The sequence below is a fragment of the Rhea americana genome, unplaced genomic scaffold, assembly GCF_003343005.1.
Source record: "Rhea americana isolate MKP2758 unplaced genomic scaffold, rheAme1 scaffold_267, whole genome shotgun sequence".
NCBI classification, from domain to species: domain Eukaryota; kingdom Metazoa; phylum Chordata; class Aves; order Rheiformes; family Rheidae; genus Rhea; species Rhea americana.
Genome location: NW_028186387.1, coordinates 781,236 through 808,250, shown reverse-complemented (window position 1 = coordinate 808,250; position 27,015 = coordinate 781,236). Strand labels below are relative to the sequence as shown.

The window sequence follows — 27,015 nt, the reverse complement described above, 5'->3', positions numbered from 1 at the left end:
CTACTGTCTGTCAACTCCATTGTAATGAAGGAAACTACCTAGAATTCTGCTTTTGACATATCACTGAAGTTGATTCTTAGTATTCTGTTTTCAGAATAAATTCAAAGCTGAACAAAAACCTATTCAGTTGTTGGGCTTTTTACATTGTCAGTGAAGTGATTTAAATTATCGGTGAAACAGGTAAAGGAAAAAYTGACAGGGATTTTCTTTTTCTGATAAGCATCAGTGAAGATTGACTGGTCAGTGTGYATCTTGTAGGTAAATCTGTTTAACATGCACATTGCCTTTTTCCTGTTACATCAAAGTTCAACTTTTCAGTCTGCTGCTCTTATTCTGCTCTTTAAGTTGGTAGAAGAAAGTCTAAAAACTCTATTGTGTTTCAAAGTCATTAGTATTTTAAAATACAAATATCTATCTGTCCTTTGCTAACTTTAACCAGTGGACAACAAAGAATGTCCCTATTTTTTTAGCTCCAGATCATGTGGAGACAATGGAAATAAGTGAGAGGCTTAACATTTTTTCAGAACCACCCAGAGCCTTGGAAAATGAAGGCTAATAAAGCATATAAAATAGAATGGAAGGAGAAGGACAAACTCTTTATTCACCCAGGGACTGACTATAAGCAAAGTGACATACCATGGCATTTCTGTCTTGTGATTTTGCCGGTTAAAAAAAAAAATAGTGTGAAGTTTGAAAATTCATGCCACTGTAATTTCATCAGTAGTGTAGCTGTTAGTAGTGTAAYTATAGGAGCAAAAAATAACATCTCTGCATTGCTAATACGCTGTTGAAGTATAGACCAGTACAGTTTCAGTACTTGCTTTCACCCAACTTCAGGAGTATGGTGTAGTTTAATATATCAGACAGGTTGCTTATGCTGTAATTTAACTTTGAAATCACATCCTCACTTTTTGTCTTAAGCTTGTGGTGTTAGAGCAGAAAAGGAAAAACAYATTGCTTTTCCTTTAACACATTGTGTGGAAGTTTTCAGGTCTAGGATATAGTCTAGTTAGACTATAGTCTAGTCTAGTTATATAGATAAGCTTACAACACCTATGTCGTCTTAATCAATTTACTCTGAAAAGGTAATCCCTTTTCAGGCCACAGTTTGACACTTGTATAAATGTAGTGCTAGGATTTGCTATCTCAGCCATGTGGCCCAAAGAGGTAAACCAGTGTGAGCTCTGCTGGTTCAGAGGTGCTTGAAAATTTGATGTGCTGACTGTACAACAGCATTTCTACCAGATCAGATACCATCCCTCTTCTTGCAACCTGTATGAAGCTGACAAAAACATAAGAAGTAATCAGGCTCTAATGAATTCCACAGAAGTGTAGACATRTCAAGGTCAAATATGTACTACTGGATGAGTTGCTTAGTGCACCAATGTGATGTTAATGACTAGAGGAGGATGACATGAGCCAAGCCTCATACATACTCCAATCCAACCATTTTTTTTATAACTACTTTGGATAATGTGAGCAGGTTCCTCAAATTCTGCTATAGTTGCATGTGTATGCTTTTCTGGCCTTACAATGAAAGATTGTGCAGACAATATTTCTTACATATAAAACAATAAAAATGTGTCACTATAGTTGCAAGAACTCTAGTAAAAATTGTTAGCTCAGCTTTACTTAGGTTGTCAGCTAACCTCTAGGCTTCATCACATGTTTGTGCTCAACTATGCAGTTTATCTGGGTTATATTTAGCCATTATTTTGRTTGAAGTCTAGTCATAAAGTGGATGCAAGGATTGTATCTGAACGGATACAGATCTGCTTGCCTTGGTCACCTTCAGTGACAGTAATGTAGCTGCTTTTTCACCATAGTATAGTCAARCTGGTGAGTCACTGAAAGCAGAGGGCAGGGTGGCACCCTGGATTTTTTACTTGAGTTGCTTAGGGTCAATATACATCTTGGATTCATTAGGGCTGTCTCTAATTTTAGTGGAACTGAGCAGATTCCATTTAATGTAACTGATATTTTTGCACCCCTGTGCTTGAGAATCAGGTTATTACACTGAATGCCTCCAGCTTCCAGATGATTTCTCAGTACTATTGCTGCAGGTAATGGAGATTCTTAACAGTTTTGTCCCATTGTCTGTAATTTCTTAGGTTCCTCTATTTGCTTGTATCTCATTAAGTGGACTTGGTGCTAAGAAATTATTTCATAGGACTATATTATCACAGGATAATATAGCATGAAGGGGATCTTGGCAGGTCCCAAAAGCTTTGGGTGCTTCTTGGATGCTCAGAATTGTGGATCTCTCTCCTGCAACGTCTGGCCAGAGTGTGACAAAGCTGAGCAGAGGGGACTGTCCTTGCCCTGCCCTTATTCTAGGCCATGCCCCTGCTCACCCAGGACACTGCTGCCCTCAGGATTTGTGGGTGTATGACTGCCCTTGCTCTGCTCACTGCTGCTGGGGCCAGGGCTTCTTTGTAGAGCTGCTCCTGGCCCCAGCTGGTGTCACAGATAGTGCTGTGCTATCCTGGGGCGGGGTGAGTTCTTTACCATGCCAGATGTCATGGGGTCCCTGTCAGCCCCTTTTTCACGTCTGAAATACTTCATTTCTGTCTTGTTTAACACTAAGTATCATCTTTCATACACTCATTGAAGAACTTTATGGGTAGTTTTTTCATGAATTTCTGTTCTATGTCATGAATTGGAGTTACCATACAGCTGCAAGAGATAGCAGACAGCAGCGATGCAAAATTCCTAAGCCTGCGCAGAATGAACTGATTGTTTTCAATAATCAGTGCTTCCTGGCATTTCTGCTGATGGAAGTTATTGGTCATGGCATGGATTTGGGGATGTTGATATGTGTCTGATAGTGACTTGAGACATGTCAGAATGGCTCTGAGATTATATAAGTGATTGCTGCCATTGTCTCTAGGGATGGAGTTCATCAGATGATTTCCAGACTCATCTGTATTTAATAGGTTCATGTAATGTACTGGGAATGTCTTGAGCCCAAATTCTTAAAAATAATGGTGATTCTTTCAAGTTTTTCTTCCTCTTAGGTTATGGAGCTGCTGGTTCACCTGAACAAGCGCATCAAAAGTCGTCCAAAAATCCAGCTTCCAGTAGAAACACTACTAGTTCAATATCAAGATCCTTCTGCAGTGTCTTTTGTCACCGTAAGTACCTGTTCTTCCAAGACTGGTTGCTGACTTACTTGTAACAAGCAGATTATTCTTCAAAGCTCTTGTATCAAGGTGGCAGTTTTCCTTAGAAGCATGCTATTGTAAAAGTTTGTTTTAAGTGATTTTTTTTTTAAAACAGAATTTTATAGTCTCTTGTGGGTGAAACTTCTTTTCAGAAAGATGCTATACGACTGACTTTGTTAAATTACAGATAATTACTCTTGATCTTTTATGAATGTATAGATTGTAATTACATGTATTGTACAGGCCTTATTTATTGTAGAGGTCTTATTGTGTAAGCAGCTATTGAGAACCAGTCCTTATCCTATTATGTGCAGGTCAAGGTCTTAAGTTAGAAACATTTGCATTTCTCTGAACCTATAGGAACCTATGTTTTTATGTGTTTGTACAGTCAGAACCTCTACTGAGCAAGAAACTAAGAGAAAAATATCTGTTTTATAGAGGGCGAAAACTGAGTGATAATTTCTTTCAGTATAATTTAAAAGTGAAAATAGCTTAAAGTGTTTTTGTGAAACTAATGAAGGCAATTTTTATTTCAACTGCAGTATGTCTATTGCAAATCACTAGTGTGAAAAAGGCAATAAAATCATATGGAAATTTTCTGACTTTCTCATTTGGCTATCAAGTCATACATAGCCTTAATGGAAAATATCACCTCATAGAAGGAAAAATGCTCGGACAGTTAAACTGCAGTCATGTAGAACTAATCTCAGATTGTTTTTCAGCAATGAGATTTTCCAGAGTTCACCTTTTGGAAATGGCAAAGGGTTTTTAAACTGCATGTGTTCTGTGGAGTTGTAAAAGAACCATCTTGTTTGATGACAGACTTGAAATACGTATATGCTTTTGCCTGGACATATCAAAAATCTAAGTTAACTCATTTAGTGTACCCGAGTGATGCTTGTTGTTTTGTGCTGTGAGATAGTAGGCTTCCTATAACTTTAACAAGTCCCATCTTTGAGGAAGTATAGTGCTTCCCACTGCAATACTGTGCTAGGTCTGTCTCAGTAATTTGAAGCTTTCCTGCTGTGACATGGTTTTTGCACTTTTTCCCCAAATAAATGTCAACAAAGTGCACAGCTTAAGTTTGCAGTGTCTGAATTGCAACAGCGTGTTATGGTTGTCAGCCCTTTGCCTGCATCTATCTGTCCCCTCACCTCTTCCTGCATACTGTGGTCTGCCTGGTTGCACACCTGTGTCCACCCTCTGCCCTCTCTGTGCCCCGAAGGCACAGTTTGCACCAAACAGTCTCTGCTAGTGTCACTAGGGAAGTGAGTTAGTTTCTTCAGGTACAGACATTAGATGGGAGTGACTCAAATGTGTGTGCTCACGTGAGGAAAAATTACCATTAATTGCTGAAAAGGTTAATATTAATCAGTCTTGTGGTTTACATCTTACAAATGGAATAAGTTCTAAATGGTTATTTTTTTAACGACAAAAAAAGTTTAAGTTCAGTTTGTCCGAAGCGGTACTTTGGAGCATGAGGTAGTAACTAGGGCTCACATTTTGTCAGGGCAAGCTAAAGACTTTATGCAACCACCAACTGCATTTTCTACCTTTGTTAATACGCTTTTTTAAGATATATTTTCAATCAGAGGCACTATTGATAGAGTTGAAGACTAGGTATGTCCTTGTTGTCATCAGTTTTTCCATCTTTAATAGTTTTAGATAAAATTTTTAATTGGAGTTGAACTTACATGTTTATTTCAACCAGGCCATTGAATGCACAGCTCTCCAGTTCTTAGCTGAATTTGCATCAAAACAGTGGTTAAAGATATTTAGGGATTTAGTGTTGCTGTCCAGTGCTCCTTTTGCTGGACTCTGTATTGCATTTGCCACTTTTAAATATGATGCTTTACAAACACATTTCAAGAGAACCCTTCCTGTATTGCTAATTTCTCTACTTACTCAGTAGTACCTACTATTTTATTTTATTTTTTAGAAAAGGAAATGAGAAGGTTAGATTTGCCCTACTTGAAGCTGTTGCTCAGGTAATGGTCCTTTTGGTGAAACTGCTAGTGAGTAAAAATCAGATGTTTTTTCTGTGATTGTTTTCCAGCTGCTTCTGCGTAGGTCTTGCTGAACCACCTCCCCCTTGAAAGCTGTCATTCCAAGTGAGCCTTAGAATTAAGGAATTGGATCTTCCGAAACATCAGTTGTTTCCAACATCAGTTCAGCAACACAACATAAGAGTTTAAAGAATAGATAATTTCTCTGTGCTGTTGCAGTACTATGTTTTTTTCTACCCTTTTAGAATTTTACCATAATTTATGTTAAGATGGGATACCCTCGTTTGCCTGTGGAAAAACAATGTGAATTGGCTCCAACTCTCCTCACTGCAATGGAAGGGAAACCTCAACCTCAGCAAGATAGGTATACCTGCTTATTCAGGAGTGAATCCTGTTTGTATCATTTTAGTAAAACAAGATTTTTCTTGTTTGAAGTTTGGTTGCTTAGGATGTTCTTGGTTTACACAATTTAGATCAACAATTCTTAAGTTTGGTACAAAGTGAGATAATCTAATACTGTAATAATACACAGCATCCACTCCAGCAGACTCCTTATATGATAAGGGGCTTGTGATATGATGTTTATGCCTGTCTGTCCCACATTTTCATGAAATTATGGGTTTGGGTTTCCAGCTTAGGGCTTATCCTACAGAAAATATGTTCTGTCTAGCAACAGGAACAGCTGTAAGTGTCCCAGACAAGCCACTCTAAATTGTGAAAACCCCCAAATCCCTGTTGACTTCAGACACTGGTGGGGGGAGAAATGTTGCAGGACAAAGGTTTGAAAATTCTGTGTACCGAGCACTTCTAGAAACTGCATAATTAATAATGTCTTGATTCTTACTTACATGAGGCTGATTTCCATCATATTGGTGATGGAAAGAGACATGAAAATCATCTTCATTCATTTCACAGCACCATTACAGTATAAAGATATTTTCAAATGACCTTACTGAAAGATTCTGCAGTAAAATCTTTCTTACCTATTCTTGATGTCAGTGAGAAAAACCTTTGTCTTCTCTGGGGCCATGATTTACCCTGGCTCAGAAACAAGTAAATGGATGAAGATGGCTTTGGGAAGTCCAGCTGTACTGGTGTGTAATACATTTGTTGGTGCACACTTGATCGGTGAATCTAGACAGCGTGGATTACCTTCTGCTCTAGGCAGACTCAGTTCTAAAACTTTAAAAGTCTTACAGATGAGACAGTCCTAGAATGTGGTTTATAAAGCTAAATTTGTGACATAAAACATCCAAAGTGTGGATACAGGCAATGACTTGTGTAGACTTGTGTGTGTATATGTTCACAGGTGTGCACATACTTAAGTATTTTAAGTGCATATCCTAGTTTATCTTCTGCCTTCCTTTGTAAAGTATTTTGGAAGGCAAACAGAGGCCTCAGTTATGAATCTGTGTAAGTTTATGAATCTTTGCTATTTAAAAGACCAGAGGTGTTCTTAAACATTTCTCTTTTAATGTTATGTAAAAACACATGTTTTTTTGAATGGTTGCAGTAAATATAATTGTTTTTCAGCCTAATGCATCTTTTAATACCAACCCTTTTTCACATGAAATATCCTGTTGAACCATTGAAAGCAGCAGCTTCTCCATTTAATCTTGCTGAAAAACCAAAGACTGTACAGCTGCTTTTGGACTTTATGTTGGATGTCCTTCTTATGCCTTACGGGTAAGTGAGAGTAAGTAGCAGCCTTGTCATGTGATGACATGTTCTTCATGTGTGAAACATTACAGCTGCATTGGGAAAATCATTTAAAATACGCTTTTATTGTCTAGGTCAAAGGAAATCAGTTACATATTTCAATAAGGTACAAAGCAGGATCCTAATTCTAGAGGAGGGTGTTGATCTTGTTCTTAACATCTTTTTTCTGCATAATTAGATGTTACACTGTTTTGAAGTTCACATCCTTTGACATCAAAGGGAATCTGAGAGACGTGTGAGCCATGCTTCACATAACCAAACTTTTAAAATAGGAAGAATCAAACTGTGTGCTCATCTTCCTGTAGCTGAGTTCTGAGGCTTAGTCCTCCAAAGTCATAAGTGTAACCTTTGAAAACTTTTACTTTCCAAAACAGAACATTTAGTGGGAAGGTTGGTCTTGCAATGAGAAAGCTTTAGTAGTAATGGCTAGTGTTGGCATGAACACTAATTCTGAGAGCAACAATTGTTTGCAAAGCAACTTGAATTACTGTTCCGTGCTTGTTAGAAGTATCCTGGTGTCTAATAAGGTTAGTGCTTTCTCAAAAGCCACTTTCCATTGGGTTTTGTGTCTTTATTGCCTGGGGAATTTTTGCTTTGAAGAAAAATTTACAGTAGAACACTTCTTTTTCTTATAGTGCCTTGATTCCAGTAGGATTTCTTTTAATCACCTAACTCTAGTTTACCAAGTGGATTAACCCAAAAGAATCACTTTTAAGATAGTAAGCATATGACTTATCTCTTAAAAACTGTGTAGCTCTGCCAGAGGCCACGTTCCTGTCAGATTTTTTGGGGGCCACTTCTTTACTCACTGAGTAGCCTATTGTAGCTTGTAGTTCAAAATGCACAGCCTTCTCTTCACAACTCACAGGCTGCAGTTTGCCCCAAGTTTATGCTGTTAGTTTCACCTCAACACTGTTGTAGCTTTAGCTTCAGGATGTGAAGTCCTCTGGCTCCCTAGTGAGGCTTTTGTTCTTTAGGTGTTTGTGTACCCTGGCAGAGCATGACAACTGATTTTTGAATACTTAAACTGTGATGATGGAGCAACACTATTTTTTTTTCTGGTTTCATCTTCTGTCCAGAAAGCACTCAATGTTTTCAGCTAGCCTCTGGCTCTGGATGCCTGTCTCTTTAAGTCTTAGTCCCTGAAGTGAAATGGTTTACAGCTGTTTACAGCTAATTTGTGCCTGGTAGAATGTGCTCAGTCATTACCTAGTTTTGAATTAGTCCCAGTAGTCTGCATGTGGTTAAACAACCACTAAAATTAACTGCAGGGCTTAAAGCTCAAAATCAAGTTCAGCTGTTCAAAGTTTTGACTATCTAAAAAATTTCTTTTGGAGACTTGAGATGAACATTTATCTTCAGTGCTGAGACTTGCTTCCTTTTGCTGCTCTGTGCTGAAAGCAGAATAGATTATGATGTTCTGGAGCAAAATAATTCTTGCTGTGCTACAATTTTGGTGCGTTTTTGCATTTATCAAGACAGGGAGAGTGGCTTTTGAAAGAGTATATACATGTGCACAGGGTGGCTGAACTAGCCAACCTCCAAAAAGGCACAGGTGTGTGAATTCAGTCTTAGTGTTTTTTTTCTTTTCTGCCTTCTCAGCACGAAAACAGTGAGCTGTTTCTGAGATGTGATTGTTATGTATTTTTATATATGAAGGATTTTCCTGGTGTTTCACTCTGTCTGTGCTTTATTTCCTTTGCTAAGTTCCAGTCTTTGAAAAATAATCATCCAAATGTTGCTGGATCTTTGAATATAAATTTGTTAAATCTGATATTGCTTAAGTATTGACTTTGAGTATAGCAGAGAGAATTTTTGATGGCTTATAACCCCATAACTCTTCTCAGAAGTGCCAGCGAACCCTTCTCTTTCTAAGCAAAGACTTATTTTCAAACAGTTACAATGAAATCTTTATTGCTGTTGCAGTAGGTACTGGGATAACTGGCAGTTGAGTCTCAGATGAATGCCAGAATCATGGGATTAAAGAATAATATATGAAGCTGCACAGGCTATGTTGATTGCTCCATACCAGCATCTAATTCAGCTGGCAATGTGGATTGGTAAAGCCTTTAATGAAGCTCCTTTTCTATCTTTTTAGGTTTGTATTGAATGAATCTCAGACTCGACAAAACCTGCCCTCCGCACAGGGCTCTTCATCCAGTAGTAGCCCAGGAGGTCCTGGAATCCCTCAACCTCCTCCAGGGATGAGCTTTTATGCAGCCAAAAGGGTAATTGGAGATAGCCCATGGACACCAGAACAGCTGGAACAGGTACCTGCAGTCACAGGGGCTGATCCTTGGTGGAATGGCAGTAGTAACAAAGGCAGCTACACATAGGGAGAAGAAAGGCTTGAAGAAAAATAAATAATTCTGATAAGGTGTTTAGTTGTCTTGAAAGAATTTACTGAGAAAATCTCACCTGATGTGTTAGGAAGTTTAGAACGAGATGGAGGCTGAAGATGCCTCCCTCAGTCTGTCAGCAGTGCTCAAAGGTAGTTTGGGAGCACACACAACTACACTCCTGTGTTTTCTTAGAGGTAATAAGGTTGCAAAACTACCTTATGTTGACAAAATTGCAGTTTTTTTTAGCAGAATCACAGAATGGTTGAAGTTGGAAGGGATCTTGGAGATCTAGTCTGACTCCCCTTCTCAAGCAAGATCACCTATAGCAAGTTGCCCAGGACCTTGGCCAGACTGCTTTTGAATATCTCCCAAGGATGGAGACTCCACAACCTCTCTGGGCAACCTGTTCCAGTGCTCAGCCACTCTCACAGTGAAGAATTTTTCCCTAACCTTCAGACAGAACTTCTTGTGTTTCAGTTTGTGCCTGTTCCTTTTGTCCCGAGACTGGGTACCACTGAAAAGGGTCTGGCCCCATCCTCTTTACACCCTCACTTCAGTTATTTATACACATTGATGAAAGCCTCCCTTAGTCATCTTCTCCAGGCTGAACAGTCCAAGCTCTCTCTGCCTTTCCTCGTATGAGATATGCTTCAATCGCTTAGTCATCTTAGTAGCCCTTCACTGAAAGGGAAGAGAAGTGGCCCACTGCAGAGAAGTAGCCCACTCCCAAGCTGCTATGCTAATACTCAACTACAGGTGACTGCTTTGACAGAAGGCAAGAGGAGAGAAAAGCTGACATGCTCTCCACTACTTTAGCGATAATTTAGCAAGCAAAAGCTGGTATTTCAGACAGTTGAATTCCTATAGTTACTATAACACATGCTTTCTTGCAAGTAATACTGCCTTTACTTTCCACATTACTAAATAGTGTAAGCTGGGGATCGTGAAGTTCATTGAAGCCGAGCAGGTGCCAGAGCTTGAAGCTGTTATACATCTGGTTGTAGCCTCCAGTGACACAAGACACAGTGTTGCCACTGCAGCAGACCTTGAATTGAAAAGCAAACAAAGGTATGGGCTTGGGTGTTTAGGAGAGATGGTATTAGTGTTTCTAACAATGCTAATGGCAGTTAATGTAGTGCTCTGGAAACGTACTCTGGAAGGAAGGAGGCTGCAGTCCCCTGAATGGCTGTGAATCTGTCACCATATGTGTATTCACACAGAGCTGGTAGTCTAGGTAGCTGTCTTGCAGCTGGGAAAATCAGCTCTGAAGTTGAAGGTTTAGCTGTCTGTTTTCAGTCATCTTTGGCATTGCTTTTGTACCATTTTCTTACTCCTTGGTTTCCAAATTGCCCCCTGTAGATCACTGGTAGTGTATAAGGCCTTAATATGTGATCCACATTGACATGACTATGTAGTCTTCCATGGAAAAATGTTTTTTTGTTTAATTTAGAAAAGGAGTAAAGGAAATAGTGAAGATTGACAGTGGACCATAGTCGAGAACAGCTGCTGTTACCCACAGCAGTAAAGTTTCCGGCCTTTCTGCAGCCACCTTTTGTCCTCTGATGCATGAGGCCGGTATAGTTGCTATAATGGCTACTGGTAGTATTTCCTGACCATGTGAGGTTCATTGGCCCATGTCAGAAATTTGGAATGGGATAAGCCTGCCTTTGAAATGTGTAGGTGGCTTTTGTATTTTGAAGTGTAGGACTAACTAATTTTGAGTCAAACATGTCGTAAGTGCTGTGTGAAACCTTCTCTGCTCAAGTTTATTTGTGCATCTCAGTTGTGACAGGGGAACAGTTTTACTAAGTAATGACAGTGTGGGTATTGATGTTAGTCTGTTCTTTACTGCTTGTCTCTTATTTCCCTTTGTGGTAGTATTCTGTGCCTGGAGAATAAAGTATGTTTGCACAAAATGCAGTTAGATATGCAATGCTAAATGTCTTGTGTGAGAAATACGTGGTACTCTACTGCCCACTTATTTGGAAATCAGTAACTTTAATGAAAGAAAGAGGCGCTTTTGTCACCCCACTTCCCCTTTGAAACATGAGTGCTTTTCCTTTTTGTATTCTGAACAGTCATGTTAGTTGCTAGTGTCCAGCATTCTGGAGAAACTCTCAGGTCAGAGTTCAAACTACACAAGGTTTTTGAAGGAACTGTGTTCTGATTTGCTAGCTGCTAGGTTCTCCGTGTGAATTGGATTTAGATTGAATCATTTTCTTCCTGTAAATGGATTTCTACTGGCAGACTCAAAACAGTGGTTACTGTGGAGACTGACAGGTTTGTCTGAGGGCGAAAACAAAATAGTCCTGAAGATAAAAAAAAAAAAAAAAAATCCTCTTCTATACTGAAATGTCAAAGCACTGCAGCTGAAGAAAGTGGAGAAGTTTGTTAAAAAGTGACCATTCTGTGTTCATTCCATGGATGAGACAGTTTACATATCTTGCTTCAGTGGAAGAAACGTGATCTTGTAGGTTTCTCATGAACTATTTGGGATCATCTTATTTATGAATGTGATTTGGAATCACTTCTCATCCTTTATTTCGTGATTATCTATTATCTGAATGTGGGAAGAGTGATTAGAATTCAAGCTAGACCTAATAAAGTTCAGACAAGGCAGAGAATACGATGAAAAATGCTGTAAAATATGTATATATTTTGAAAAGTAATCTAAGATAAGGGTCTAACAAATTGGTGTTTGAAATTTATTTATTTTTTTTCCTCCTTTAGTTTAATTGACTGGAATAATCCTGCTATTGTCAACAAAATGTTTAAAGTGTATCTTGGGGATATACCACTGAAAACCAAGGAGGTAAGACTTGCTTTCAGAGTTGTGTACTTGCTTAATATCAAAAGGCTTTATTTTAGCTGCCTTAATTTATTTGCTGGAGAAAGTGGATATATTTCTTAAATTTGTCATTTCATTTGAACTCGGCTTTTACTGAACATTTTTGCTACTAAATACTTTTTTTTTTTGTCTCAATACATTCTAATTTGCTGAAGATAATTTAGCCAACTTAGAAGCACTTACACCCAAAGATGTACTGTGTTACTTCGACTCTGTTTCTGACAGGGAACTGTTCCGAAGCCGGAAATGAAACGAGAATCGGTCAGTACTCGAGTTAAATTAAAGATTGTTCCTCATCTTCTGCGATCTAGACAAGCTGCAGAAACATTCCCAGCAAACATTCAGGTAGTGATTATGGTCTGTAGCTACTTGTCTGAATGACCTGATAATTCAGTTCCCCCCATACTTAGGGAATGAATTGAAACTTAGTTATGGATGAAGGTTTTGATTTCCCCTTGAGTAAGGGGGATCAAAAAACTTCTGAAACTGAGGCAAGCTACTCTCTGATCTACTCTTTTCTTCCTTCTGACCAGGTGGTCTACGATGGACTCTTTGGTGCAAACACCAATACCAAACTGAGAAGTCTATCATTGCAGTTTGTGCATCATATTTGTATCGTGTAAGTAACTGAGAATGGGCACAGTGTTTTCAAACTTTGTGCTTGGAAGTTGCCCTGTTTACTAAACATAAGACTTACTCAAGGGCAGAGGATTTTAAAATTATGTTTTTCTTAATCTTGAAAATAATTTTGGAGTTTGCATGGGTGTTCTTGCACATATTAAGCTGCGATTTCTCAATATAGCAAAGCTGAGAAAAATTATACTGATGGAAGAAATCCTTAAGAGATACAAAAAATAATGTTTTCTTTGTTGTATTTCAGTTGTCCAGAAAGTAAAATAAAGCCCTTAGGCCCAATGCTTTTAAATGGACTTACAAAGCTGATCAATGAATACAAAGAGGTGAGTTGAAAGGATTTAACCTTATATTTATTTTTCTTTCTGTACATGCAAGCAAAAGACAAAGATCTTGGATAAATCTCTATAGTTGTCTGAAATTGCCATCAAAGGGCAACACTGCATGGGAAGTTTTTAGGAGAGGAAGACACTAATATATTGACAGGGTATTATAGAAAAACTGTTATATTTATCTAGCAGCTGTGCGTAGGTGTTTGAACAGCATTTGCAGAGTCTTAGGATGTAGTGATGTTAAATTTAAAGAGTGAGGCCACAGCAGCATCCAGCTGGTGTAACTAGTTACTAAATAAGGAGACCTCAACCCCACACATATACTGCAGTGATGCAAGGCCTGCTTGTAATATCTTGCCCCTTTTTACACAATGAGCAACTTCAATCTGGCCAAAAGAATATTTGGTATTTCCAATGCTGTTGCAGAAAGCAAATTCCCCAAGATACTTCCTTAAATATCTTGTCAAGGGCTTATTTTTGCCAGCTTCCTCTCGTGCATATTTGGTCCTCTTTCTGGCTCACTGAAATCTCTGTATGTGACTTTATGGCCTGAGCTGGTGTTTGCAGGTGTAGGAGTCCCCTGCCATTGAAGAAGGCATGGAAGGGGAGTGTTTAGGAGAGGGTAAATGCCTGTGTATATTTTCAGCCATGGTCATGTTCAGGATACATTGCACAGGCAGCTTCCGTTGCCTAAAACTGCTGATTAGGGTCAGTGAAAGGTATTTGTTTCTTTGTTCCTGTTTCATATATATGCCAAATCTTCTTCGTTGTTCTGCATTAGAAAATGCAATTAACTGAGACMAGAAGAATTACATCTTATTGCCATTTGTAATTTTCTGTTATGTTTGGAAAAGTACAGTCTCTCTGTTCCTATGTTATGCTTATACATTGCAATGTGACCTTTTTTTTTTCCCCAGGATGCTTTGTTCTTAAAAGTCTGTTTAAAAGCTATGGAGATGCGATTTGAAGTAAATGTTTAAATGATTAGTTATAAAGAATAGGGTGTACTTTTATATATTTCTTTTTTGACTTATGTTTGTTGTTTTTTCATTCAAGGATTCCAAACTGCTATCAATGGCATATTCTGCAGTTGGAAAACTTTCCAGGTAACTGAAGTGCTTAGGTAACAGGATGTCAAATAGTTTTTCCAGAACAATCTATTAATTTTTCAGCAGAAAGCCTTGTGCCACGTGGCAATTTTGCAACTAAATGTACACTGCAGAGAAAAGCATTCTTCCTCTGATGTCTCCGTAATGAAATACATCGTTGGCTGATGGCTTTGCTTGCGGGGATTAATAGCAGCTTATGAATTATGCACAGAATTTAAGAAATGGCTTCACTTTCTGGATTGCCAGAAACATAAGTTTGAGGAATGTACAGCAGAGACTAGAGAGCATGAAGATAGGCAAATGGTATGTCCAGAAACAGACTGGTGTGCTGGTGACTAAGTAATTGTCTGTAGAATGTCTTGATTTCTGAACTGTACTGAGAGCTGCTCTGCACTATAGTGTAAGTAGATGAGGTAGAGTAAACTATCTGTGCTGGCCATATCTGGCAGTTAAGAGGTGGGATGAGGGGAAGACCAATGAAATATGAAACATTTCAAGTAAAAAACAAATTTCATGAAAGAAATGGTCTTGTTTCAGCCGAATGCCTCAGCTCTTTACCAAGGATATAGCACTGGTGCAACAGTTTTTTGAAGCTTTATGCAAGGTAGGTGCTGATTTGGCTTTGGGAAAAGTTTAGTACTTCAAGCTGTTTTTTCTTTGTTCATGTCGCTGTGCACTGATAAGTAACAAAACTTTTCGTTTTGTATTGCAGGAAGAAGCTGATACCAGGCTTGCTATTCAGGAGGCCTTATCTATGATGGTTGGAGCATATAGTAACTTGGAAGGAGCCCAGTGTACTCTGATGGAAGCTCTTGTGGCTTCTTATCTAATAAAGGTATTTTCAGTGGAATCAAAATCAAGTAGCTTAAAGAGCATTACTGCTCTCTTTTCCCCGTTTTCTGACACTGGTGTATGCTTTTTGGAGCTGGTTTCCCTTTTCCTATTGAGCGTATTGCTGTATCTTTGTTGGGGGATTCTGTATGGTGAAGTGAAATATTTTTAATGAGATGCAGTGGCTGGAATAATAACAGTGCAGTTTTCTATTTCTGATTTATTTTCAAAAGAAACAAATCTTCTGCAGTGCACTGCATAGTTTTCTTCTAAGAGAACTTGATGGAGGAGTAACTACTTCAAGTACAATATATGGTGAAAAGCTTTATGAAACTAGGAGTTTAGTAGAAAGGATCATTCACTGCCAAGTGGAGATTACAGTAAGGAGTATGATTTCTACCATTGTAGAAATCAGGAAAACACTGACTACCACAGGAAAATAATTTCACTGACTTTCTTACTTGTATCCTACTTTTCTATAAGAACTTTTAAGGGGTGTGGGCCTGGGTTTTCGGAATCAGTGGCTCTTGTATGTTGCATGTTTATATGGGCATCCAAGRTGACCACAGAGGTATATGTATTTCTAGTGGTTCACCATTAGCCATGTAAGCAGTGTTTTCATATTGGTGGCTTCTTTGGCTGTGCACTCAATTGATCTGTATCTTAAGGCAGTATCACTTTACGACTTTCTGAACTCAGCAGAGGAAATGACCTTCATAAGCTATTTTTTTCTCTATCTCTGATTATGCTGCTCCTCTATGTAGTTTTCTTTTCTATGGACAGCTTCTGTGTGTCAGTCTTCATTTCAAAGTTGCTTTGGTGGGCAGTTCAGATGTGTAAGAATTAGAGCTACCTACTTCTTCAGAAGTATGTATATATGTAACTAAACATTTAATTCTCCACTTGTATATTTGTAAGAAGCTAGCTGCTTTTCTTCTCTCTATCCTGTTTCAGTCATGGTGGTATCTGAGGAGAATAGAGCTGAAATGGCAAGTTACAAGGTGTGAGTACCTGTCATTAGTGTTCATTTAAACTCAAACATGTATTTGTTTACTCTCTCTCAGCCTGAAGTTCAAGTACGTCAAGTGGCTGTGAAATTTGCTAGCACAGTATTCCCTCCAGATCATATCCCTTCAAGATACTTACTACTGTTAGCTGCTGGAGACCCGTAAGTGTTGATTGATTTTCATCCAAATGTATGTGTAAGGTAACATACTGAAAATCAGACATGACAGTTGGGAAATTGGACTTTACCTAGTGGCATTCTTGACAGTCCTATGGGGTAATATTACTGTGCCTTATGGCAGGCTATGGCTTGGATTCTTTTTCATGACTCTTTTTMTTGTTTCCAGTGAACTGCAGTCGCTAAAACAGTGCTTGCTAATGATCAATTGCAAAGTAAAATGCATTAACTTAAATCACTTTTACAGTGCTTAGAAATTCTTTTTTTTTTCCTGGTGAATTGTGGCAATCTGTTTTTAACTTGTATTTGCCAAGAGTTAGGATCATGAACATGTGAAAGTTGTCATCGTCTGCTGAGAAGTAGGTGACTCATTAAGCTGTAATAATCGTTTCATTTGTCCTTGCCATTCAGGTGGTTTTTCTTATTAACTTAAAGTGCTCAAGTTTTGATCTGTGTAGCTGTTGTATAACTAGAAACGGCTAAACATATCTCTTGCAATGAACCTCTATCATTGTAGAACTGGCACTTTTTCAAAAGCTGTTCTTCGGCTGAGCAAATAGCAGTAAACTTGGTAGGAATGAGCTAAAGCTTGAATATGTGAAGTGATGGGAGGAGGAGGAAAAGAAGGATGTGGGAGCCAGAAGCTGCTGGTGAACCTCAGTAGGATGTAAGAGATACAGAAGTGAGCTACTCTAGACTGTTCTGCAAAGGCCACTCATCACCAGCCTTTTTTCTTCCCCTTCTCTAGAAGGAACAAATTTTTTGAAATAGCTTTTGAGCTTTTTTCTTTCTCTTTTTTTTAAAAAAACACTTTCTATTAAAAACTGTTCTCTCTTCGAGCTGCACAAGAAACCTTATTGCTTGTAAAAGGCCATTTTTTCTGTACAAATGTCTATTTCTCCTTTCTTTTTCCTAAAAGGCGGGAAGAGGTGCATGGGGAGGCTCAGCGAGTACTGAGAACACTTCCTGGTAAAAATGAAAAGGAGAGTGCTGGGAAGCAAATGCCTTCCTTCCCTGAAATGGTCCATTACATCCAAGATAAGGTACAGTGCTTCTGTCCCAGTGATTAACAAGGTCGGTGCTCGGCCTACAATTAAAGATTGTCTTGTTTTCCTGTCCAGTTCTCCTTCCTCCCCAAAGAAGCAGAATTAGCTAAAATCAAAATGAAGACCATGTATAACATCATCAGAACTACACTGTCAGGATTAGCACTCATAGTTATTTTCTGCTGGCAATAATCCCAAAGGATCCAAGTGCTAAATAATTCTTGGCTAAAGGATTAGTTTCCAAGGGATTATTTTGCACCAGTACAGTTTGTGTAGATGTGTGGAGGGAGGAATCCAGTCTGCAATGCTGACAGTCCAGCATATTTCACAAAAATAGTTTAATCAAACAGGTTCTTAAAGGGATAGGTAGATTGCTTCTTTGATAGGCCATTGAAAAATAGTACTTTTGCATAAAGCAGTAAAAGTTTCAGGTGAGAAAGGAGATACTGGAACAACTGACAAAATCTGGTTTGCTAACTCAGAGGCTTTAATTATGTATCTTCATTGCTGCCTGCGTAAATGAGGGCCATATAAGTAACCTTTCAAGAGTCTAGCAATATGCTTGAGCAGGGGGTGATCTACAGAGGTCACTTCCAATCCCAGCTCTGTGTGTGATTCTACCTGTGCATGAAATGCCCAAAGCCATATTCATTTTTTCCTTCATTGTTTGCACTGAGAGATTTCCTAGAAAGGAGTTAAAATTCGCGGGTGTTACACACTTCTAGGGACTGACTTAGCTACAAAGAAGACCTGAAAGATCAATTTCATAATACATATAATATTTTTTTAAAAAAATAAAAAATATATCATTTGTGTGTGTGTGTGTGTATATATATATAATTATATGTATATAAATTATTATTTTTTCCTCTGATAAATTTCTTTAAAGAAATAAGGGATGTATCAGACTGGAGCACATTTGGTTTTGTGAGCTGTCTTTGAACTCTTCACGAAAAATCTCAACTATAAATGATATACTTTACTCATGCTCTATTTTATTAGTGTTTGAAGTATTTGAAGCTTTAGGGAAAACCTCCTTTTGTCCAAAATACTGGTTACTCAGATGTGGAAAAAATAACCCCAAATTGAGAGTTTTGAGTAATAAATGGTTGTCCCCTCTCAGTTTATTTTTTAAAATTCCCTTAACTTTTGTAATGTTACTAAATTTTTAGGAAACAGCTTGGTCTGAGTCATTACTGAGGGAAAACAAGATATCCTTGCTCTCGTAGATACTGAAAAAAGGTTTTTTGAGCTCTTAATCTTCTTTACATGTCCTCAAGGCACATAAAGGAATTTACCTGAAGAATTTTTTGGTTAGTTGTCTTGAAACGTTGATTTACTCATGTGTATCGTGAAATACCTGCAATTGTTGGAGGTTTTTTCAGAAGTTCATATGTATTGCTTAGTACAGCGGAACAAGACGCGAAATGACTTTCCCTCCCTCTACAGGGAAGAATATTTAAAGAGTAGGACTGAGTTTGCTGAACGTAAAATGGAACCAGCTTGCTCTTCCAGGAAGTCATTTTTTGATTCATTATTTAGGGCCTTCAGTTATAGTTCTGGATATCCTTGAGGTCCTAGCTCAGCAAAGGATCTAAAAAGACTGAGATGTGATCACCACTTAATTTCTGTGCAGCAAACATATGTGTCTACTCATGTGTGAGGCTGTGTTAGTGAAACCAGCCCTAGCACTAATCTGCGTATTGTCTAGAGAATACTGACATGGCTCTCTGCGCTTGCACTGGATGCTTTTGGAAGCTTTCAGTTTGCATGTTTTCCTGTTGTCATATTCCTGCATGTCAAAGCTAGTATTTCAGTGAAAGTGAGTTGCTCACCTGCTGCAACCAGTCTATCACCTGGAAGGCTGCCAGGCAGCAGGGTCTTAAGTCTCTCTGGTTCTTGGTAGGTGCAGCACAGTGTGCCCACCTTGTAGGGCTGGGGAGTCCTGGCTACTCAGCAGCCTCACCACTCAGCTACAATTTCTAGAGTTGCTTGATTGCTACTTAGCTGGGGAGACTCCGAAGCTGGAAGTATTTCTTTCTTTTTTCTTTTTCTTTTTTTTTAATTCAAAAACACCTTTTTTTTTTCTTGAGGGAGGGGGAAGAATGTTACTCCTCCTCCAGGCTGTCTACATTTCCCTTTCATGAACTCAGAACTGACATTTTCTGGTTCTAATACAGAGGTAAAATTGATAGATCAACGGTGCACTTGAAGTCATTTTATTAAATGTGCCTCTTTGTTATAGAGCCGTTGTACATTTTCATAGGATGGGTGGAGGATAAACATCCAAGTGCATCAGCAAAATCTTGGTGACCTTCGTAGTAGTATCTCTGCTCTTCATGTGACTGAATATTCCACTCTTGATATATTCTGCTGTTTAGGCTTCTCAGCGAATGAAAACTCCAGCTAAATATATGATTGGAACTGCAGCCTTGCCTTTCAATCCTGCCACATTTGGGGAGGTAAGTGTCAGTATTTTGCTTCTTTGGTTAAGTGTACCACTATTTGTTTAGTGCATGGTAGAGGGGCTAATTGAGGGCTATAATAAGTCACCCTGCCTTCTGAAGTTTATCTAATAAACGAATGTTGGAAGAAACTCTGCCTGTTTTGTTTTTCTGTCCTTAAACAGGTCTGAACAGAATTTTCATGGGGGTTGGGGCTTATGCTTCAGAGAGGGCCTCTTTCTGAAGCGTATCCAACATAATAGCTTCCCAAAATAAGGAACTGGCAATCCTGTGTAATTTCCCACTATGCTCTCCTTGAGGCTGTTCTCCTAGCAGATTTCCTGGCTTCACTGGCCTGTAGACACAAATTCAGATGTGATGCAAGATCTGTATTAGTAATGCACTGGAATGAGGCCTGCCAAGTTGGATTAAAGTCTGGGCTGAACTACCTGAAAGAAGGTTGCATCAGCTTATGATAAACCAAAAGTCTGTTTATGATTTAACCTCTTAAATATGTTGTAGGCAGTGTGGGGCTTTCTGCTTATGCAAGCATATTGCAGAAACAGTTCCTAAAATTGGTTGCACTTAACATATATCCTTATCTCATCACTGCCTGTTCTGTCTAAATTTGGTCAGAGGGAACTGTCTTGTTTTGATTGACTTAAGTACAGCATATTCCTTGTTCTTTCACTTTGATGCCTGCATGATTTTCCAGGTGATTGTGCACTCATGAGAAGCCTGTGTTTTTCTCTCCTCTGTTTAGATAGTCCTGTATCTACGGATGTGTCTTGCTCACAGTGCAGGTGTGGTACCAACTTCACAGAGCTTGGCAGATATGCAAGATCATGCTCCAGCCATTGGACGTTATATCAGAAACCTCATGTCTGGTGACCACATATCTTTCTCTTCCTCCTCCTCTTCAAAAATTGGAGAAGCCAACCCTGTACAGATATATGTTGGCCTTCTGCAGCAGCTGTTATCTGGTATTGGAGGTGAGAAGCTGAGAAGCTGAGAAGCTATGTGCAACAACATATTTAAGAAAGAAAAGTCATTCATTAAAAATGAGCTCTTGCACCCAGTACTTTGGATTTGGCTTCAGAAATCACAAAATAATGACGTAGATACATCTTCTTCAATTTAAAGTGTTCACTTCTATACTCTGCACTTCCATACTCTGTACTGCCCTTCTATACTCTGTAGGTTGGAGGAAGTAACACAGTAAAATTGTACCATTGATTAAGATAGTGCTTGAAAATTGTGACGCTATGTGTCTGTATTTTTAGTAGCCTTCTCACCGATGAATGCTTCCTATGTTCTGAGTTCCTTATTTTGATCATAGCATATCTGAGACAAGTGTAGTTTTAAAGTACTTGCATATCTTTAGAACAAATTGCTACTGGAATATTTGCTTCTGTTAGTTTGTGTAGTGTCTCTAAAAAATGCGAAGTCCTACTTTTCCATATTATTTTGTATTTCTAGTAAAATGCAAATCACTGCTTTAAAATGCTTGCTCTTTCTTACCTCTTTTTATAACTGATTCTTACATTGTTGTAAATACTGTGCTTTTTGAAATAACTTCATTCTTCAATGACTGTTCAGGTTTGCCAGTCATGTATTGTCTCCTGGAAGTTGTTTCAGTATATCCAGAAAAACTGGCCACCAGATTTGTAGATAAAATGGACTGGATAAAGGTATGTTGAAAATTTTCATTTGTTTTTTGGAATGGCGTGGAATAAGTTTGGCATTAGCAAAATCTGGCATTTTCTCAAGGTGGAATGGAGATTTATTTGTAAACATGCACTTAACTTGAAATCTGATATTTCTACCTATGGTCAACAACTCATGAGATGATGTATGAAAAGTGTTTTTTCGTTCCTTAATATTTTTACTTTTGTAGACTGACCAACATGTTCTGGGCAGCCTGTCTCACCGATTCCCTTGAAATAGTCAGTTTTGCTCTTGATCTGAAGGTCTATTAAGTAGCAAAACAAAAATGAAAACAAAATTCAGCAAATTGTTTAAAAATTGAGGTGTTCCATTTGGGAGATATGAGTGAGATGCTTCCTAGAAAAACAGAAGAATTAGATAATTAATTGAGTGCTTTCTGTGCTTTTTTTCTCTCAAATGAAAACCAGATAAACTAGAGCCCACGGGGGGATAAGCCAAAGAACATTCACCTTTCCTTGGATTCTTTTCTCAAGCAGATGCCTTTTTTTTTATGGTTCTCTTTAAGCATCCAGAGTTTGCTAACCTCTTACAGATTGCAGTGCCTTTGTTTTCAATAAAGGATCTGCCCTGAAAAAAATAGTGAAGCAGCAGAAGAATCAGGATGTGTTCTGATAAATTGTCTTGCTGTTGTCTGTGCCGATGCACATGACTTAACACATCTATTCAGACGAATGTATTGAGTTTCAAAGGAGAGAAGTTAAAATACTTCCCCTCCCCCTCGGTGTTGCTTATTGTTTGCAGAGAAACTTTTTTCTTTGGCATAGTATTCATTTGCTATGTTACACTTGCAGGAATGGTAACTGATACTAGTTAGTTCCAGAAATATCATAAATCAAGCCTCGTGTGACTTTACTTGGCCAAGTGGTAGTAATGAAGGAACAGGCCTAGTGGCTTGTCAGAAGTCAGCTATATGATCTGATGCAGGTTGAAATTGGAGTTCTGTTTTCAAGAGCCTGTCATATCTCATTAGTTTGGTGTGCCTTTTTTTTTTTTTTAATTCCAAGTGACCCAATTCATTCAAAGCCTTGAGTATGAATTTTTCATGTTAATGTGTTGTATTATACATCAAATTAATAGCAGAGGTAAGATTATATATAAAAGTGGCACAAGGCTTCCTAAATTTAACTTTTTGACAGCCTAGTTGTTAAAAGGTTCTGCATACAAAGTCGATAAATTCATATTGAACTGATTTCTCACCACATTTCTTGTATCACCATTGAATTAAACTTGTTTACTCTCTTCAGTTTTTTTCTTTGATTAATAAAAAGAAATTGAAGCTTCTTGTAACTCAGGAAAAGTAGTTCTTTGCAGTTCTGTAAGTTTTTTATTTTATCTCAGTTTAGATGTGAAATGTGGAAGGTCTTCTTTGAAGACAAAACTCAGCAAAGCGTTCAGTTAGCATTTAATTGTGGCCAGTGGTAATGTTCATTGGAAAATTAAGCAGGTGCTTATTGAATTGAATGCTTAGTTTGCTACTTGCTGATAATGTTTGTTCTTTTAAAGGTTTCAGAATTAAGTAATATTTATGTAGTTACATGACAGTTGTGCTTGTATATGGCAACACTGTATGAACAGACTGTTTAAGAAGCTGATTCCGTATTTCTTGTTTCTTTTTGAAAATTTCCAGAGCCTGATGAACACAAACAAAGAAGAAATGCGTGAGCTTGCAGCCTTTTTTTATTCTGTAGTGTTGTCTACGATGTCTGGGGATGAGCTTAGGGCCTCAATAGAACAGCTGATCAAGATGACAAAAGACAATCGTGTAACTACCTTTCTCTGTCCACTTTCTGTTGATTTTTTTTTTTAGTGTCATTTCACTAATAGAAAATCTGATTCTTGCCATTGTGGAGGATATAATAGCCTATTGTATAAAATTAACTACGTGGCTTCTAGCTGGATGATGGGAAAGAGTTTTTGTTGTAAGTGGATGGAACAGATCTTTAAATAAATCTCTGAAGCTATTAAGATTAGTAAGAGGGTTTTTTGGAGACAGTGCTCATAAGCACAGCTGTCATGTGTTCACCAGCTTTAGTCAGCAAATGTTTCTTTTGTCCCATTGATTGGTAAAGGGTCTTATTACTCAGACACTTTGAATCCATGTTCATGAGCAATTAAGATATCCACAGAATTAAGAAAATGTTTAACTTGTTACTCATCCTCCTCCCCTAGCTAAGCCATAGCTCCCTCATGGCTTCCCGTTGCCTCAAGGCCTTTGCTAGAGGAGGCCAGCCTTTTTCCCACCCCCAYAATGGATTAGTCAGCAACTCTCCACCTCCTGTAACTGTAACACTACAAGGTGGGTTTTCCTTCCCTCCTTCTGGCGCTCCTTCCCCCTCACCTTATTTTTATCTCTGGATTTTACCACTGCTAGAACTGAAGTCATGAAGACTTCCTTTCTGAAAAGAAGTTGTGCATATTTCTTTCCTGATAGGTCTTAAATTCTGAAAGCTAGGGAAACTATTAGCATTTTAAACTGCATTTTCCCAAAACTTCTTTATGTCAGGTTCTTTAAAGGACTTAATGGGCCCCCCATTTTTCATTTCAGATGACATACTCAAATATTGAGAAGTTGTGATCATTTTGTCTATTACTTTTCTAACATTGATTACTTTGATTCTGTGAAAGTTGAATCTGGGAGCCCAAACCATGTCAGTGCTCGATTTTACTTAGGGTAGAGCTTCTGCAGTTAAAAGGCCAGTGGAGAAGGGTCTTGGTCCTTGGCAGTTACTTTTTGCCCTATTGGTCCTGCTTATGGACTTTACTGGTCCATGAAACAATGGTTAACCTTTCGTAGTGTGTACCTTAAAATAGAAAGGAAAGTGAAAACTGAAGGGAAAAATGGCATTTTTGAATTTGAGTCAGCTAGTGCTTTGATTCAACATGAACCTAGTCAGATAAACTGGTATAACTAGGAGTGTAGGGCAGTGATTTCTGGTGGCTCTGTAAAGACAATGGTGGAAATGGGTAGCTGAAGGAGTAAAGGGCCCATCTTCAGCAGGCTTTGCTGCTTGTGAGACCACAGCAAGGGGCCACTTATTCATGGCAAAGCAAGTTTGAGGTTCCCATCCTGGCAGCACAGGTGCACTGATGCAGATTTTTGTAGGGCTGTGGTAAAAACCAATCACTGAACTAATCTGCATGTAACCTCCTGTTTTTTTAAATTAAGGTTGCATTTCAGTCTCACCATCTTATTTCTACACTAAATCCTTTTACTAGAATTCACCTGTAGGAAAAAAAACCACCATTATTAAATATTCTTATTGTCATATCAGCACTGGAGAAATTAATGCTCTTGATATCTAATTGTGATAATTAGGTTTCAGTTTGTGGCCTACTGAACTGTGTGGAGGTGTTGTCTTCAGTGTTAGTACATCAAGCGTTTTCATACTGAATAATGCAAATTCTGAGTAGTTCTGCTGCAGCACTGCTTCTTATTCAAGAGTAGATTCTGCCCCCTTAATGTGAGTGTCTCCAATTTTTACGTAGAGACAGTGTAGTAATATCTTGTTTCATCTCCAAAATGCTGTCTTTAGATGAGATCTGAGGGGAGGTTTTTTGCTGTAGCCACCAACAGGAAGACTTTGTGAGTTCTGACTGTAGGGTTTTAATGAGTCTTCCTAAATCTCTTAGGAATTTTTAAAATTTTCCTTAAAGGACTCCATTCATCAGAAAGCACTAGCAGTACAAAACAGTCTCTTGTTGCATTGTAAGACAGAACTCCACACTCTTCAAGATGCCTTTCCAGCTGGGTTTTCCATATGTGCTCTTAAATCAGTGCTATTTGCAACGTGTTAACTACTTTGAAAATGAGATCTTCTGCACTGTTGATGTTGTCTGTAGAGCCCGGAGGTCCAACATGGCTCCTTGTTGGCTTTGGGATTTACAGTAGGAAGGTACTTGGCCAAAAGGAAAGTCAGAACAATAGAGCTACATGACGTAGACCTGCCAAACACTACTGTCATGCCGGAACAAGAACAGCTCATAAAGTCGACGACAGAGACAATAGGTAACTTCCCGCCTGACACTTTGCTGCATGTAACGGTTGTTTATCGGTTGCCCATGGCTCGGGACACTTCTACAATAGTCAGCCCATAGATATGTCATCTTGAATTCACTTGCCTAATAGAATTTAGTCTTTAAAAAATGTCATCTGATTGGAAGTATGAATGCAGGCCATCTCAGCAAGAATTAAGACTTTTAGGTCACAGACCAGCATAGCACATATAAGTGTGGTGCCACTGCCTAGACTCATCTCAGTGACTTCTGTCAGTTTGGTTTTGTTTGAGCATAACGCTTCCTACCAGCTGTAGAGGAGATAAGTACTTAGCTTCTTGCTTGGGTAAAATGTAAGTGCCTGCCTGCTTTCCCCCTGCTAAGTAACAATACAAAATCCAAGTCATACTGTTTGCTTTTTTCTTTAGGTTCTTTTTTGGACAGTACCTCACCCTTCCTCGTGGTGGCTGCTTGCACAGCTCTGGGGGAGATTGGCAGGAATGGCCCCTTGCCAATCCCCAGTGAAGGCACAGGATTTACAAAGCTGCAACTTGTTGAAAGCTTATTGGCTCGAATCCCTTCCAGCAAGGAAACAAATAAGGCAAGATTTCTGTGATGTTATGATTCTTGTTCCTTTCTGGAATCCTACATCCCAAATTCACGTATTATCTGCCAAACTCATCCTTAATTTTTTAAGGAGCTCTTACTAAACCTAGTTAGAATTATCATTAGCTTTAGTGAGTCAAAATTGGGCTAAAGGCTTTCAGAGAATTGCTGTTATCTAACTCTTGATAGTGTGTACTTTGTATCTCTGTAAGTAGCAGCTCACAGGATGGAAATTATAAAAGCTGAAAATAATAATATAAAAAGAAGGAATATCTTCTGCAGTGGAATAAACTAGCCTGGAGAATAATTCTCAAAGGGAGAAAGACCTTTCTGTGTCATATGAAAAAGTTGTGCTTTGGAAGAGAAGTGCAGTGATTAATCTGATAAGTCACTTGTCTAATTTCTGGTACCTTAAGTCAAAGTTCAGTATGGAGGTGAGAAGGAGTATGTTTAAAATATATCTCCTGAACTTGCAGGAAAATTGTGATTGATGCGTTTGTTCTGTTTATATTTAAGATGAAGGAACGAGCAATACAAACATTAGGTTACCTTCCAGTGGGAGATGAAGATTTTCCCCACCAGAAGCTACTGTTGCAAGGTTTAATGGATTCTGTGGAGGTAAGGTGCTAGCAAGGTATTGTTCCTTATACTGCACTGTGTGTTCCCATTTGAATGCTGTTTAAACCAGGGCCAAGTTTGCAAGGGGACAATGTCTGGGGACATATCCTTTTGTAATAATGCATCTGGGTTTTTTAGGGCTGGCTTAAAATAGAGAGCAGAGAGAGGTTTGGGGCTTGTAAACTGTGGACATAAAATACTTCTGAATTTTAAAAACTTGCCACTTGAGGTCTTTGCCCAGTCTCTGACATGAATGTGTCTTCCTGTTTAGAAAAGTACATGTAAAATTATAAGAACTTGTATTAATAAAGCCTAGGTCTATACTTGGGCCTTCAAAAGTTCCCTAGAAATAGATGATTTAAATACAACTTTTCTTATTAGAATGATATTTACTGATGTACTTCACTTGAATT

General features: G+C 38.4%; 1 protein-coding gene across 5 annotated transcripts in view; it reads left to right on the top strand.

Moving 5' to 3' along the window:
* Positions 1 to 27,015, top strand: part of ECPAS (Ecm29 proteasome adaptor and scaffold) — a 64,990-nt gene that overhangs the window by 10,748 nt on the left and 27,227 nt on the right. For all 5 annotated transcript variants that reach the window (XM_085307878.1, XM_085307879.1, XM_085307877.1 and 2 more), the window contains exons 3-23: positions 3,018 to 3,134; positions 5,416 to 5,534; positions 6,704 to 6,856; positions 8,988 to 9,159; positions 10,160 to 10,299; positions 11,962 to 12,043; positions 12,305 to 12,424; positions 12,613 to 12,698; positions 12,960 to 13,038; positions 14,101 to 14,150; positions 14,691 to 14,757; positions 14,866 to 14,988; positions 16,049 to 16,152; positions 17,087 to 17,210; positions 19,595 to 19,675; positions 20,421 to 20,649; positions 21,257 to 21,348; positions 23,013 to 23,147; positions 25,226 to 25,391; positions 25,807 to 25,979; positions 26,501 to 26,602. In XM_085307878.1, coding sequence (XP_085164004.1) covers positions 3,018 to 3,134; positions 5,416 to 5,534; positions 6,704 to 6,856; positions 8,988 to 9,159; positions 10,160 to 10,299; positions 11,962 to 12,043; positions 12,305 to 12,424; positions 12,613 to 12,698; positions 12,960 to 13,038; positions 14,101 to 14,150; positions 14,691 to 14,757; positions 14,866 to 14,988; positions 16,049 to 16,152; positions 17,087 to 17,210; positions 19,595 to 19,675; positions 20,421 to 20,649; positions 21,257 to 21,348; positions 23,013 to 23,147; positions 25,226 to 25,391; positions 25,807 to 25,979; positions 26,501 to 26,602 — 2,514 coding nt within the window. The remainder of the gene's footprint in view (positions 1 to 3,017; positions 3,135 to 5,415; positions 5,535 to 6,703; positions 6,857 to 8,987; positions 9,160 to 10,159; positions 10,300 to 11,961; positions 12,044 to 12,304; positions 12,425 to 12,612; positions 12,699 to 12,959; positions 13,039 to 14,100; positions 14,151 to 14,690; positions 14,758 to 14,865; positions 14,989 to 16,048; positions 16,153 to 17,086; positions 17,211 to 19,594; positions 19,676 to 20,420; positions 20,650 to 21,256; positions 21,349 to 23,012; positions 23,148 to 25,225; positions 25,392 to 25,806; positions 25,980 to 26,500; positions 26,603 to 27,015) is intronic.